Source organism: Vulpes lagopus, chromosome 6, assembly GCF_018345385.1.
Source record: "Vulpes lagopus strain Blue_001 chromosome 6, ASM1834538v1, whole genome shotgun sequence".
In the NCBI taxonomy this organism is placed as follows: domain Eukaryota; kingdom Metazoa; phylum Chordata; class Mammalia; order Carnivora; family Canidae; genus Vulpes; species Vulpes lagopus.
Genome location: NC_054829.1, coordinates 72,306,538 through 72,319,947, shown reverse-complemented (window position 1 = coordinate 72,319,947; position 13,410 = coordinate 72,306,538). Strand labels below are relative to the sequence as shown.

The 13,410-nt window shown below is 37.6% G+C and overlaps 1 protein-coding gene across 2 annotated transcripts in view; it reads left to right on the top strand.

Moving 5' to 3' along the window:
• The window catches only part of CPSF2 (cleavage and polyadenylation specific factor 2), a 34,368-nt gene extending 22,909 nt beyond the window's left edge, over window positions 1-11,459 (top strand). For both annotated transcript variants that reach the window (XM_041758903.1, XM_041758904.1), the window contains exons 11-16: window positions 69-269; window positions 3,213-3,365; window positions 5,193-5,418; window positions 6,902-7,201; window positions 8,373-8,507; window positions 9,096-11,459. In XM_041758903.1, coding sequence (XP_041614837.1) covers window positions 69-269; window positions 3,213-3,365; window positions 5,193-5,418; window positions 6,902-7,201; window positions 8,373-8,507; window positions 9,096-9,188 — 1,108 coding nt within the window. In that variant the 3' untranslated portion in view covers window positions 9,189-11,459. The remainder of the gene's footprint in view (window positions 1-68; window positions 270-3,212; window positions 3,366-5,192; window positions 5,419-6,901; window positions 7,202-8,372; window positions 8,508-9,095) is intronic.
• The last annotated feature ends 1,951 nt before the right edge of the window (window positions 11,460-13,410 follow it).

Genomic DNA, 13,410 nt, shown 5'->3' with positions numbered 1-13,410 from the left:
TAGTGTTGTAAATATTAATTCAAAATATTGGGACTTTATGACCTTTATCTGTTCCACAATCCTTTTAGGGCAGACATAGATTCCAGTGATGAGAGTGATGTTGAGGAAGACATTGACCAGCCATCAGCTCATAAGATGAAGCATGACCTGATGATGAAAGGTGAAGGTAGTCGGAAAGGAAGTTTCTTCAAACAGGCTAAAAAGTCTTACCCTATGTTTCCTGCCCCAGAAGAAAGAATTAAATGGGATGAATATGGAGAAATTATCAAGTATGTGAACAAAACAAGTTTTTCTTTCTTTCAGTTTAGACTGTGTATTTTGTGAATAACTCAGTGTATCATTAGAACTCAATAAATTTGGCCTTTTTGATCATGTTGTGTACTTCGATAGTTTCTGAGTACCCCACTTTGAAAAATACAGAGGACTTGTGTAGTTTGAAACAAAAAGAGAAAGTTTGGAGGAATACCTAAAGAATTAGTATTAAAGGCAAACTAGCAGTTTTATTACCTAGGTATATGAAAAGTTTAAAAAGATGAACAAGACTTCCTCCACTTAAAGAGAGGGTAAGGGGGACACCTGGGTGGGTGGATTAGTTGGTTGAGCCTTTGAGTCTTGATTTTTGGCTCGAGTCTTGATCTTAGGGTCCTGGGATTGAGCCCTGGGTTGGGCTCCATGCTCAGTGGGGAATCTGCTTGAAATTCTGTCTCTCTCCCGACCTCCCCACTCACTCAAGCACTATCTTTCTCTCTCTCTTTCTCTCCCCCACTCCCCCTCTCTTAAGTAATTAATTCTAAAAAAAAAAGAGAAAGAGGGCAAGGAACATGCATTGGAGAACAACACAGGATAAAGAGAATTTTTGATGGATGATGATGTGTGAAGTTTGGGAAATGTGTTATATTTCAAGCAGTGTTGGACAAGGGTTTTGGTTACGAGAGGAATATGAGATAGCATGGGTAGAACCATGGAAGACCTAACAGCTCTACATGCACTATTGGAAAAAACAACTGAAATCACATGTTCTAATCGAAATTTGAAAACACTATTAACCTGTGTGCAGATTGTTCAGGGCCCCCGTGGCTTTCCAGCTGAATGTCAGATGCTGTAGCACAGTGCACGGTGTCTCACGCTGTCTGGTGTCTCCCTAGTTTTCTGTGATGCCGATGTGCGCTCTCTGTTCTAGTGGTACCATCCTTATTGCAGCCTCCTTCTATGCGACTTTTCCACGTCAGGTGCTTGCATATGTTCATCCCTCAGCTTTGTTCTGTCTTCCTGTCCCAGGTCTCTGTGCTGCTGAATTGGGTGTTACAAACCTTTGGAAACCTTTCCTGTTTCTTGCTTACCACCCCAACACAGTCTGGGTCCCTCACTTGTACTTCCTTTGTTCCTTGGTAATGCTTTCTTGAGCATATAGTGGATTTTAGGTCATTCTGGGATTTAATGAGCAAAGTTTCCACTGTCTGTGTAGCCCTCCAAAATAGTAGAGAGGAAAAGTAACAATATAAATAGCGTTGGTGAGTTTATTTACCATTCCACTTAATTAGTGTCCAGTCTGTTCTGCATGTGAACAGTGTTCTTCAATTTCCTTATCTGAAGAGTGGGGATAAGAATAAAATGAGGTTGTGTTTTTAAGACACTTAGCATAGAATTTGGTGACTCATGACTTCTAGGAGATGCACTTTGAGTGCTTGCTGCTATACTGCTGTTCTGTGGATCATAGATGGTGAAGTTGAACTCCAGGCTCTGGAGTTTCTCAAACTGCTGTACAGTCTAGGTGTTGGGTAACAGAGGCCTGCATTCCCAGAGACCAGTGGGAGTGGGTTTGGGCATGTGGCATAGATAATTACAGGAGGCGAGAAAGAATATTCTTATTTTTTACTTTTCTTTTTCTTTTTTTTCTTTTTTTTTTTTTTTTTTAAGATTTACTTATTTTAGAGAGAGAAAGCCTGGGAGTGGGGAAGGGCAGAGGGAGAGTATCTCAAGCAGACTTTGCGGTGAGTGTGAGAGCCCAATGCTAAGCTTGATCTCACAACCCCGAGATCATAGCCTGAGCTAAAACCAATAGTCAGATGCTCAACCAGCTGACCCACCCAGGCACCCCTGTTCTTTAATTTTAACATACAACTCTCTCTGATAGGGGAAGTAAAGATGGGAACATAGACGCATTCGTACTTTGTTGAAATAAAGGCAAAGGCCTTTGAGGGAGCTCATGATTTTGTATCTTACTCTACTTGGTAATGTGCCAGTGGAGAGTCATATGCTTTCTTTGGGCACAGATGGAGTAACCAGGGCCCTTCAGGAAATCAAAAGAGGTCCGAGATTTATAAGACTGGGAGTTGGAAAGAGAAACCACAGAAACTGAGAGAAAGAATGATTCAAACAAATGCAGGGCCAGGTTGTAAAAGTACTTGTGATAGCCATGAAGATCTTTCTTTCTTTTTTTTTTTTTTAATAATAACCTTATTTTTTATTGGTGTTCAATTTGCCAACATATGGAATAACACCCAGTGCTCATCCTGTCAAGTGCACCCCTCAGTGCCCGCCAACCAGTCACCCCCACCCCCCACCCTACTCCCCTTCCACCACCCCTAGTTCGTTTCCCAGACTTAGGAGTCTCTCATGTTCTGTCTCCCTTTCTGATATTTCCTACCCGTTTCTTCTCCCTTCCCCTCTATTCGCTTTCACTATTATTTATATTCCCCAAATGAATGAGACCATATAATGTTTGCCCTTCTCTGATTGACTTATTTCACTCAGCATAATACCCTCCAGTTCCATCCACGTCGAAGCAAATGGCGGGTATTTGTCGTTTCTAATGGCTGAGGAATATTCCATTGTATACATAGACCACATCTTCTTTATCCATCATCTTTCAGTGGACACCAAGGCTCCTTCCACAGTTTGGCTATTGTGGACATTGCTGCTAGAAACATCGGGGTGCAGGTGTCCCTAGCCATGAAGATCTTCCAGTGGTCTGGCTAGGCCTCTTTCCTAGCCCACACAGCACGTTTTACAGAGCATTCCTCAGTGGTCAGGAAAACAGAATATACAGTCATTTGGTAATTGGTGTTATAAAGTTGCATTAGCTTTGGATCAATTGTGTATTTAAATCTTGAGAGATGTGAGGAGTCTAAAATTTGTGCCATCTACTAGTTATATATATTATATAATATTAGTTTGCCGTTAGCACTTCTAATTAGAGACTTATTATTTAGACCAGAAGATTTCTTAGTTCCAGAACTCCAAGCGACTGAAGAAGAGAAAAGCAAATTAGAATCTGGCTTGACAAATGGAGATGAACCCATGGATCAGGACTTATCTGATGTTCCAACCAAGTGTATTTCTACAACAGAGTCTATTGAAATAAAGTAAGTGCTTTTTGTTGCATTTTGAAACTAAATTCTAAGATAAAATTTTAAGAACTTGAATTACATAATTTTTCATTGTCTCAGAAGTGAAATTTCTGAATATCTAGTAAGTTTGTACTTTTAAAATTTAATTTCTTTTTCCGTGCAAAGACTTATAAAGTATGGTGGCATTTTGTTTTCATTAATAGTATTTGAATGCCAGTGTGTTTGAATTGGTGGTGAGGTGGGGTTTAAACTTCAAATTGGGGGATCCCTGGGTGGCTCAGCAGTTTAGCGCCGCCTTCAGCCCAGGGTGTGATCCTGGAAACCCAGGATCAAGTCCCGTATCAGGCTCCCTGCATGGAGCCTGCTTCTTCCTCTGCCTGTATCTCTGCCTCTCTCTCTCTCTCTCTCTCTCTCTCTCTCTCTCTCTCTGTGTGTGTGTGTGTGTGTCTCATGAAAAAATAAAAATAAATAAAATCTTTAAAAAAAAAAACAGCTTCAAATTGTACATTTATATGAAGAAACATTCTGGCCTTTTTAGTAAGTCTGGTAGCATGTGAACTTGTGCAGTTCACAAGTTCAATTTTTCTAAGTGTTTCATCAACTATACTCCTTGACTTAAACATCTCTAGTGTCCTTATGTCTTAAAAATGTTACTACAATCAGAAGTAGTTAATAAACCTTTTTTTCATTTGGTGCAATTAATAACGCCAGAAAATCATCATTCTGGAATGGATTTTTTTTTTTTAAATCATTAGAGAACAAAGTGGTTTGTCTAGTGATGTCATTTAGCATATATTTTGGAGTACACCTAATATCTAAATAATGCTTATTATCAGTATCACAAAATTCTCTCTAGAATGGCTGTATCAGTTTATATTTTCCCTAACAAGAGCAGAAGGCTTCTTTCATCCCTGTTTCCTTACCAGTGTTTGGCATTATCTAACTCTTCAGCATTTTCCAGTACAGAGTAACATATCACTAACTGTTTAAATTTGTCTTACTGTGATTATTGATTATCTTCAAATGCTTGTTACTTTTTTTTCTGTGAAGTCCACATGCATGGCCTTTGTGCATTTTTCTGTAGCAGTTGCTGCTGTTTTGTTATTGATTTGCGGGGGATCATTGTATATTTTGGATATTAGCCCTGGTTGGTTACAGACAATGCAGATATCTTCTCCCATTCTGTTACCTGTTTATAAGAGTTGTCCATGGTCTACTTTAAAAAAAAATCTTTAATTTTGATGTAATGAAATAATAAAATGTTTCCCATTTTAGAATTGTGTATAGAGAAGTCTCTCCCTGTCCATGGTCACAAACATAATTTGTACGTTTTATTCTATTATATTTTAAGTCTTCACATTCTCTCTATGGCTTCAGCTCAACCTGCTGTTATATGTGGCATTAGAACAGGATCCAGTTTTACTTTTCTTTATATAGTGAGCTATTTTTTTCTAATAGCTATTGAGTAATCCATAATCCTTCCCATTCAAATACTTATTAACAATATAATATGCGGGGCATCCCCGGTGGCGCAGCGGTTTAGCGCCGCCTGTAGCACAGGGCATGATCCTGGAGACCCTGGATTGAGTCCCACGTCGGGCTCTCTGCATGGAGCCTGCTTCTCCCTCTGCCTGTGTCTCTGCCTCTCTCTCTGTGTGTCTCTATGAATAAATAAATAAAATCTTTAAAATATATATATATATATATATAATATGCGTATTCCTCAAATCCTTATTTTACATATTGTATGCATTTCTTTCCTGATGATAAAAGCCATTAATAACCTAGTTTTGGAGTTAACTTATCAGAAAAGTAACCTTGAATAATCCTGTCTAATTACAGAGCCAGAGTTACTTACATAGACTATGAAGGACGCTCTGATGGAGATTCCATTAAAAAGATCATTAATCAGATGAAACCACGACAGTTAATCATTGTCCATGGACCACCAGAGGCCAGTCAGGATCTCGCAGAGTGCTGTCGTGCATTTGGTGGGAAAGATATTAAAGTGTACATGCCAAAGCTACATGAAACAGTTGATGCCACTAGTGAAACTCATATCTATCAGGTAAGTGTGTTGGCATCTGAAGCCACACAGAAATAAACACTTTTTGTTGCAGATTAGGACAGGTACACATTAGGAATATAGTGGTGAGTGAGACCCATACAGTCCCTTGTCTTCATAGATCTTACGGTCTGTGGGGCTTTAACAAGGAAAGAGCATTTATCACATTGTTAGACCTCCAGTAGAGAAAGTATAGTATGTTGTGGGTGTATAAAAGAGTGAGACCCCCAACCCAGATTTGGAAGCTTAGACAAGATGTCCCAGAGTACGCAGTAACTAAGCTGAATTCTGACATGTTTAGATGGGTCATCAGGGTGGCATAGAGAGTGGGAGAGAGAGAGAGAAAGGGTATTCCAGGCAGAGGGAACAAGATTTGCAGAAGTATGAAGGGGAGAAGAATAGGGAGTATTCAAGAATTCAAAAGTTTTATAAAAATTCACTGATGTCAAGGGTCTATTCCTAATTGAAAAAAATGGAAGCAGGTATAAAAAATAGGAGTAGCACAGAGGAGAGATTAGTTTTTATCTGATAGTGGGAGATGATAGCAGTTAAAGCAGGAGTGATATCTAGATTTGGTCGGAATTCACCAGGCAGCAAAGTTATTCTGGGCAGAACGAGAGAAAGCAGCATTCCAAGAATATGGATGTGTGAAATTCATGGTGATGGAGGAAGCAGTAACTCAGTACTCCTGAAGAGCACCAACCTTAGAATCATCTGGGGGAGGTTTGGGGGTGACAGGGGGACTCCATGCTCTGGATTTAGTCTCACCAGTTTTGTTAGAGTCGCTGGAGGTGGGACCCTAGCATCAACATATATTTTAAGAAATTGCCATGTTGGGCAGCCCGGGTGGCTCAGCGGTTTAGCGCCGCCTTCAGCCCAGGGTGTGATCCTGGAGTCCCAGGATCGAGTCCCACGTCGTGCTCCCTGCATGGAGCCTGCTTCTCCCTCTGCCTGTGTCTCTGCCTCTCTCTCTCTCTCTCTCTCTCTCTTGCTCTCTCATTAATAAATAAATAAAATCTTTAACAAAAAGAAAAAAAAGAAATTGCCATGTGATCCCAATGTGCAGTCAAGGGTTAAGAATCTTTTTTCTTTACTTTTTTTTTTTTTTTAAGATTTTATTTATTCATGAGAGACATACAGAGAAAGGCAGAGACACAGGCAAAGGGAGAAGCAGGCTCCATGCAGGGAGTCCAATGTGGAACTCAATCCCAGGACCCTGGGATCATGTCCTGAGCCAAAGGTAGACACTCAACTGCTGAACCACCTCGGGGCCCCGGGTTAAGAACCTTTTGGAAAGCAGACCGCAGTCCTAATGATCTCACAGGTCACTAGGTCCTTACCATTCGCAGTGAGGATCAGATGAGTGCAAGATTTTCAAATCTTAATACACATTACCAGAGTCAGGAAATGATAGCTGTTTGTATTTTGTTGTTAATTTATACTTCGTGGACTCCATCTCTCTCCTTCCCCTTTGCATTGTGTCTAGGTGAGATTGAAAGATTCACTCGTCAGCTCCCTTCAGTTTTGTAAGGCAAAAGATGCTGAATTAGCTTGGATAGACGGTGTCTTGGACATGAGAGTTTCCAAAGTGGACACAGGAGTTATTTTAGAAGAAGGAGAACTGAAGGATGATGGAGAAGACTCCGAAATGCAAGTGGACGCTCCTTCGGATTCCAGCGTTATAGCACAACAGAAGGCCATGAAGAGTCTGTTTGGAGATGATGAGAAAGAGACAGGTGAAGAAAGCGAGATCATTCCAACCTTGGAACCATTGCCTCCCCACGAGGTAAAAAAAAAAAAAAAAAAAAAAAAAAGCATGTGACTTAATTTGTCATCCTTTGGATTTTTCTTTTGTTTTTAACTCTTTAAATTATGTGTCCTATGTAGACTAATTTTGGAGTTTTAGAAAAAAGATTATTTACAATATGGCTGTGTGCATGCAGGAGCATGTGTTTATATCCTGGACTGCAAGGGAATGATAACATTTACAGGAAATGTTTAGCAAATATCATAAGATATATTATTGTTTTATGATTTATTTTTTCAGTATTTAAATTTTGATTGTGAGGATTACATCACATACCTACTTCCAGTTAGGAGATTTATAGTTTTTTAAGACTGAAACTCTTGTACTCCATTTTTGTACGTTGTTAGCCCCGCTGAAATCACTTTCGGTTTTGATACAGGTAAGAATCTTTTATAAAGTATAGGTATAATTTTAATCTAGTATTTACATGTTCTCAGGAGATACTCTTTTAGCAAAGATTTCAGGTAATTAACTTACAACAGTGTTAAAACTGTGTAGTAAGAGTCCTGTGTGCATGTCAGAGGACTCTAGACTTTCCGTGTACTAAGGAGTAGAGAGCCGACCTCTGTCATTGGATTCCTCTCTAGTAATACTCTTGAGATTGGGGGAGGAAAAAGAATCTTTTTTTCTCTCTGCTAAAGCTAGTAAGCTTCACGGCAATTTCCAAGTAGCAGCAATAGGTGGAACCACTTATTTTTCTGATTCTAAAACCCCTGGCATCCACTGCATTCACTCTAAGGGAGAAGGGAAGGTGAAAGTGGGATCAGGGGAGGACTCCCCTGAGAATTCCCTAAGTGAAGGAGTTGGATCTGGAAAATGAATTTTTTGGTTCAGTTCTGCCTACTAGCATTCTCCTTGACCCCCTCAGGCAAGTGGGTGAGTGAAGAGCATAACATCACCAAATCTCCCTGTTACTGTGAGCTATGACTAATAAAAACTGATGGGAAACCTGGGCTTTGTAATGTTAAATAATGAGGTAAAATTCAGAATAGCAACTCAGAATGTGATTTACAGCCTTGATAGGATATCTTAGAGGTCTTCAGGGAATGATAGAAAATATCTTAGAGATGTGTTACTGCACTTTATTCAGTACAACTGTATGTGTGGTGTCTTATTTGAAGTTCTTCTTTCCCCTTTATCCTTGTTTAAGGTTCCTGGACATCAGTCAGTTTTTATGAACGAACCAAGACTGTCAGACTTCAAACAAGTTCTTTTACGGGAGGGGATTCAAGCTGAATTTGTAGGAGGTGTGCTTGTTTGTAACAATCAAGTAGCGGTCCGTAGAGTAAGTGTGGTTTTTTTCTTTGTTTTGTTTTGTCTTTAGGATTTTATTTATTTATTCCTGAGAGACACAGAGAGAGAGAGAGAGGCAGAGACACAGGCAGAGGGAGAAGCAGGCTCCATGCAGGGAGCCTGACGTGGGATTCAGTCCTGGATCTCTGGGATCACGCCCTGGGCTGAAGGTGGTGCTAAACCGCTGAGCCACTTGGGCTGCCCGTAAGTGTGTTTTTAATAAGGGGCAAATTGAACAAATATTTCCTTCTGATGTGTTGCCATTTTGACTTCTGTGATTCTTGATCAGTAATTTCACAAACTGGAAACCGTAATTTATATTCATTATGATGACCTTAAAGGCTTATAAAAGTGACTCTTAAAGAAATAATGTATAATTTTATTGTAAATTTTTATTACTTGGATCTTGACATTTACATATCTATGTAAAATTCATGACTTGAATGTAATATCCCTATTTTGTGCTGAGCAACCCATTTCCAGACCAATCATCAAATAGTTGAGTTAATATATTTTGTTTATTATGTCTGCATATTAATAGCAAATATACTAAAGTTTGTTTTTGTTTTTTACTTTCTAGACAGAAACTGGACGCATTGGATTAGAAGGCTGCCTTTGTCAAGATTTTTATAGGATAAGAGACCTTTTATATGAACAGTATGCTATTGTGTAAAGGACATGATGTCAAGAAGTATCTGTTTGACCTTTCTAAGAAAAAAGCGTTCTTATTCTAAGCTTTTGCTTTTTTGTTTTATAACATACAGAAAGAATTGCCAGAAAAATTTAACATGCATTCGATTTTTTAAAAAATGTAAATAGAGTCCATTTTGCTAATGCTCAAATGAGCATTCTACATCTTAGCTTTCAGAGTGATAGAGATCCTAACAAGTGTGCAGGCCCAAGAATCGAAGGTGATTGGTTTTCTCTACAGACCCCTTGTTCTAGAAGGGCTTTTTACTTGAATAAAACAATGCAACTTAGCAAACCAGCTCATGGCCTTAGAGAAACATGTTTGCATTTTGTGAATTCTTGCAAACAGTTTCTTAAATTTTCTGGAATGAAAAGTGAGAATTATTGAGAAAAGATGTGCTATGTAAAAACAAAAACAAAACAAAACAAAAAAACTGAAGATACAGTTTTTTGAGGCCCGTGTGTTTAAAAAAGAAAAAACAAAGAGTATGTGCTCTAACTCTTCTTTTGAATTCTGATATGCAGTTGTCTTCACATGGGGCATATCTCCTTACCCTACCTGTATTTCCCAGTTATTCAATCTAGTGGAAGGTGGTACATATTTCGTTCAGAAATCAATTTTTATTTCTCCTATTATTTTACCAAGATTTTGTTGTTCACGTTGAATTACAACAACTAACATCATTTGAATATATGTAGTGCAAAAGAACTCCTGCTATTTTAGTCTTAAGGATTCTGTATACATGTTAGATACATCTTAGCTATTGCTAGGTTACTTCATTGAGAACTGTTTAGTGCTTTGTTTTTAAGGAAACAAATGTTGAACCTTATATTTTTATAAGGTGATAGTATAATTGAATCAAAAGGTGTAAATGTTTTCATCTCTTAGGCTTGCTCCTTCCTAAGGTTGCAGAAGCAATGGTTGGATTTTATACACCTTACTACAAAAATAATACTGAAGTTGTATAAGATCATCCTTTCTGTATTCCTGTCTTTCTTGGGGCTAGCAGCCCAAATACAGTATAAACCACTTGTGTTTAAGAGTAAAAACTGAATATATGCAATTTTCATTGAACTTAAAAATGAGAATCATGTTGCCCTGTTATAACCTTGGATGCTTGTCTAGTGTGTGGCTTGATCATGGCAGTCCTTGATCTTTATTTCTCAAGTAATTAAGCCCTCTTTTTAATGCTTAGCATTTTTAGAAGGATCATTCCTGTTTAACTTATATGGAACTATACATAGTATAGTACTACCCAGTGATATCAGACTAGAATTAATATTTCATTCTCTTTCAAAGCTTATAAAGAATTTGTTGTGGATTATAGTGCTAACACAAAGTTTCAGTCTTCTGATAGCAAAAATCAGATATGCAGAACACCATTACAGAAGGTGACGATAAAGAGTATGTTTTCTTTGTAGAGCTTTGAAAAAATTCAACTTAAAATCTTGTTACTGAAAAGAGTAAGCCTGGAACCCTATTTATATTCCAGGGGAAAGAAAGTCTGCATTTGTTATATGGCTTGAAGCATCTGGTTATACATATTACATTGCGATACTGATATTGAAAAATTATTTCTCACTTAGCCTTTTTATTGTCCTATGAACAGGAATTAAATTTTAAAGTGCTGCTTGAAGATGGCTGTGCTAACTAATGTCATTGCAAGAGCAATACTTTGTCCTGTTTCTTGATGGCAGGATTACTAAAATTTCTAAAATGAAGACATTTCTTTAGCCTTAGTTACTTAAAAATATACATTTTAAAAAAGGCTATAAAATAAATCATGAACTCAGAGGAACTTTCAGATTTTGTTTAGAGGCAAAATAAATACAAGTGGACCATCAGCTGATTATAAATAATTTGGTCAAAAAAATTTATTGTAGTATTTGTTACAATGAATTATAAATGTCAAGTATTGTTGAAAATTATTGTTTTTATGAACCAGTAGGTGGTCTGAAATAGAAGTGAGGAAATCAATTTTCTAAGAGGGCCTTTTTAAAAAAAAATTGAAATTCATATACCATAAAATTCACTCTTTTAAAGTATATAACTCATTGGTTTTTAGTATATTTAAAGTAGTGCAACCATTACCACTCTCATTCCAGAATATTTTCATCCCCCCAAAAAGACACTCTGCCAATTAGCAGTTATTTTCCATTCCCTTCACTCCAGTCCCAAGCAACCATCAATCTATTTTTTCTGTCTATATGGATTTGCCTATTCTGAATATTTCATAAAAATGGAATCATACAATATGTGGCCTTTTGTGTCTGACTTCTTTCACTTAGTATGATATTTTCAAGATCCATTGATACTGTAGCATGTGTCAGCATTCTTTATGTGGTTGAATAATATTCCAGTGTGTGTATATACCACATTTTGTTTATCCACTCATCAGTTGATTGATAGACATTTGGGTTTTTTCAATTTTTGTCTAGTATAAACGATGCTGCCATGAACATTCCTATACAAGTTTTTTGTGTGAATGTAAGTTTTCAGTTTTGGGGGAACATATTCCTAAGAGGAGAATTGCTGGATAATACAATAACTCTTTTGAGAAACTGTCAGTTTTCCAAACCTTATTTCCAAAGTGCCAATGCTATATTACATTCCCACTAGCAGGATGTGAGGATTCCAATTTCTGCACATCCTTGGCAACACTTGTTACCTACCCTATTTTTTATTTTAATCATCCTAGTGTGTGTCAAGAGGTATTTCATGGTTTTGATTTGCCTTTTCTTAATGACTAATGATGTTGAGCATCTTTTCTGTACTTATTGGCCATTGTTATTCTTTAGAGAAATGTCTGTTCAGATTCTCTGCCTGTTTTTTAGTTGAATTATTTATCTTTTTTTGTTGTTGAATTAATAACATTTTCTTAATACAGTTTGGATACTTAAATCCTTATCAGATAAGTGACTTGCAGACATTTTCTCCCATTCTGATTTTCACTGTCTTGATTGTGTCCCTTGAGCCACACACAAAAATTTTTTTTTAAGATTTTATTCATTTATTAATTTTTTTAAAGATCTTATTCATTTAGACAGACAGAGAGAGGCAGAGACACAGGCAGAGGGAGCAGCAGGCTCCACGCAGGGAGCCCGACCTAGGACTTGATCCCAGGTCTCCAGGATCAGGCCCTGAGCTGAAGGTGGCGCTAAACCACTGAGCCACCCAGGCTGCCCCACAAAAATTTTTAATTTTGGTAAATTGTTTTTTGTTTTTTTTTTTTTAATTTTGGTAAATTGTGATTATGGTTTTTTCTTTTGGTTCCATGTGCTATTGGTGTTATATCTTAGAAACCATTGCTTTATCCAAGGTCACAAAGATTTATACTGTTTTTTTCCTATGAGTTTTATAATTTAAACTCTTACATTGAAGTCTTATAGTCATTTTGAGTTAATTTTTTACATATGGTGTGAGGTAGGGGTCCAATTTCATTCTTTTGCATGTGGCTACCTAGTTGTCCCAGCATCATTTGTTGAAAAGACCATTTCCTCATTAAATTATCACCTTTGTTGAAAATCAGTTGCTCATTAATGTATGAGTTTGTTCTTGGTCTCTCAGTTCTCATTGATTTATATGATATATCCTTATGCCAATACCACAGTGTCTGGATAACTGTTAAAATTATGTTCTAAAATCAGCAAAGGTGAGTCCTCCCAACTTTATTCTTTCAAGATTGTTTTGTTTTTTCTGGTTCTCCTGCATGTCAGTGTGATTTTTAGAATCAGCTTATCAATGTCTGCAGAAAACCCATAGGGGAAAGAAAAAGTAGCTAAAATCTACAGCATGAAATCTTAACAACGTTATGGCTGAGGAATACTGGAATTCATCTAGTTCAGCTCGCTTATTTTAATATTGGGTGAATGGACCTCAGGTAAGGAAGGGATTTGCTTGAGAGCCTCATAGGCCAGAGTGGGAGTGGGACCCAGCCTCATGAAATCCTTTCATTTGGTACCACATGAATGGATCTAGAATCATTGTAGAATCCATTCAGCACTAAAATAAGTGTTGGACTAGATAAATTTCACAGCCCCTACCATAACATCAGAAGATGTTAGACTGAATTTGGACTCTTTTTTGTATTCTGCACTGCTTTGTTTCAGTGGACTAGTGGTTAGCAATTCAGTGATTGGGAGTTTGATTGTGTGGTGGTGGTTCCTTGTCACCCCGCTCCCCTCTTATATTCATCCATTTAATG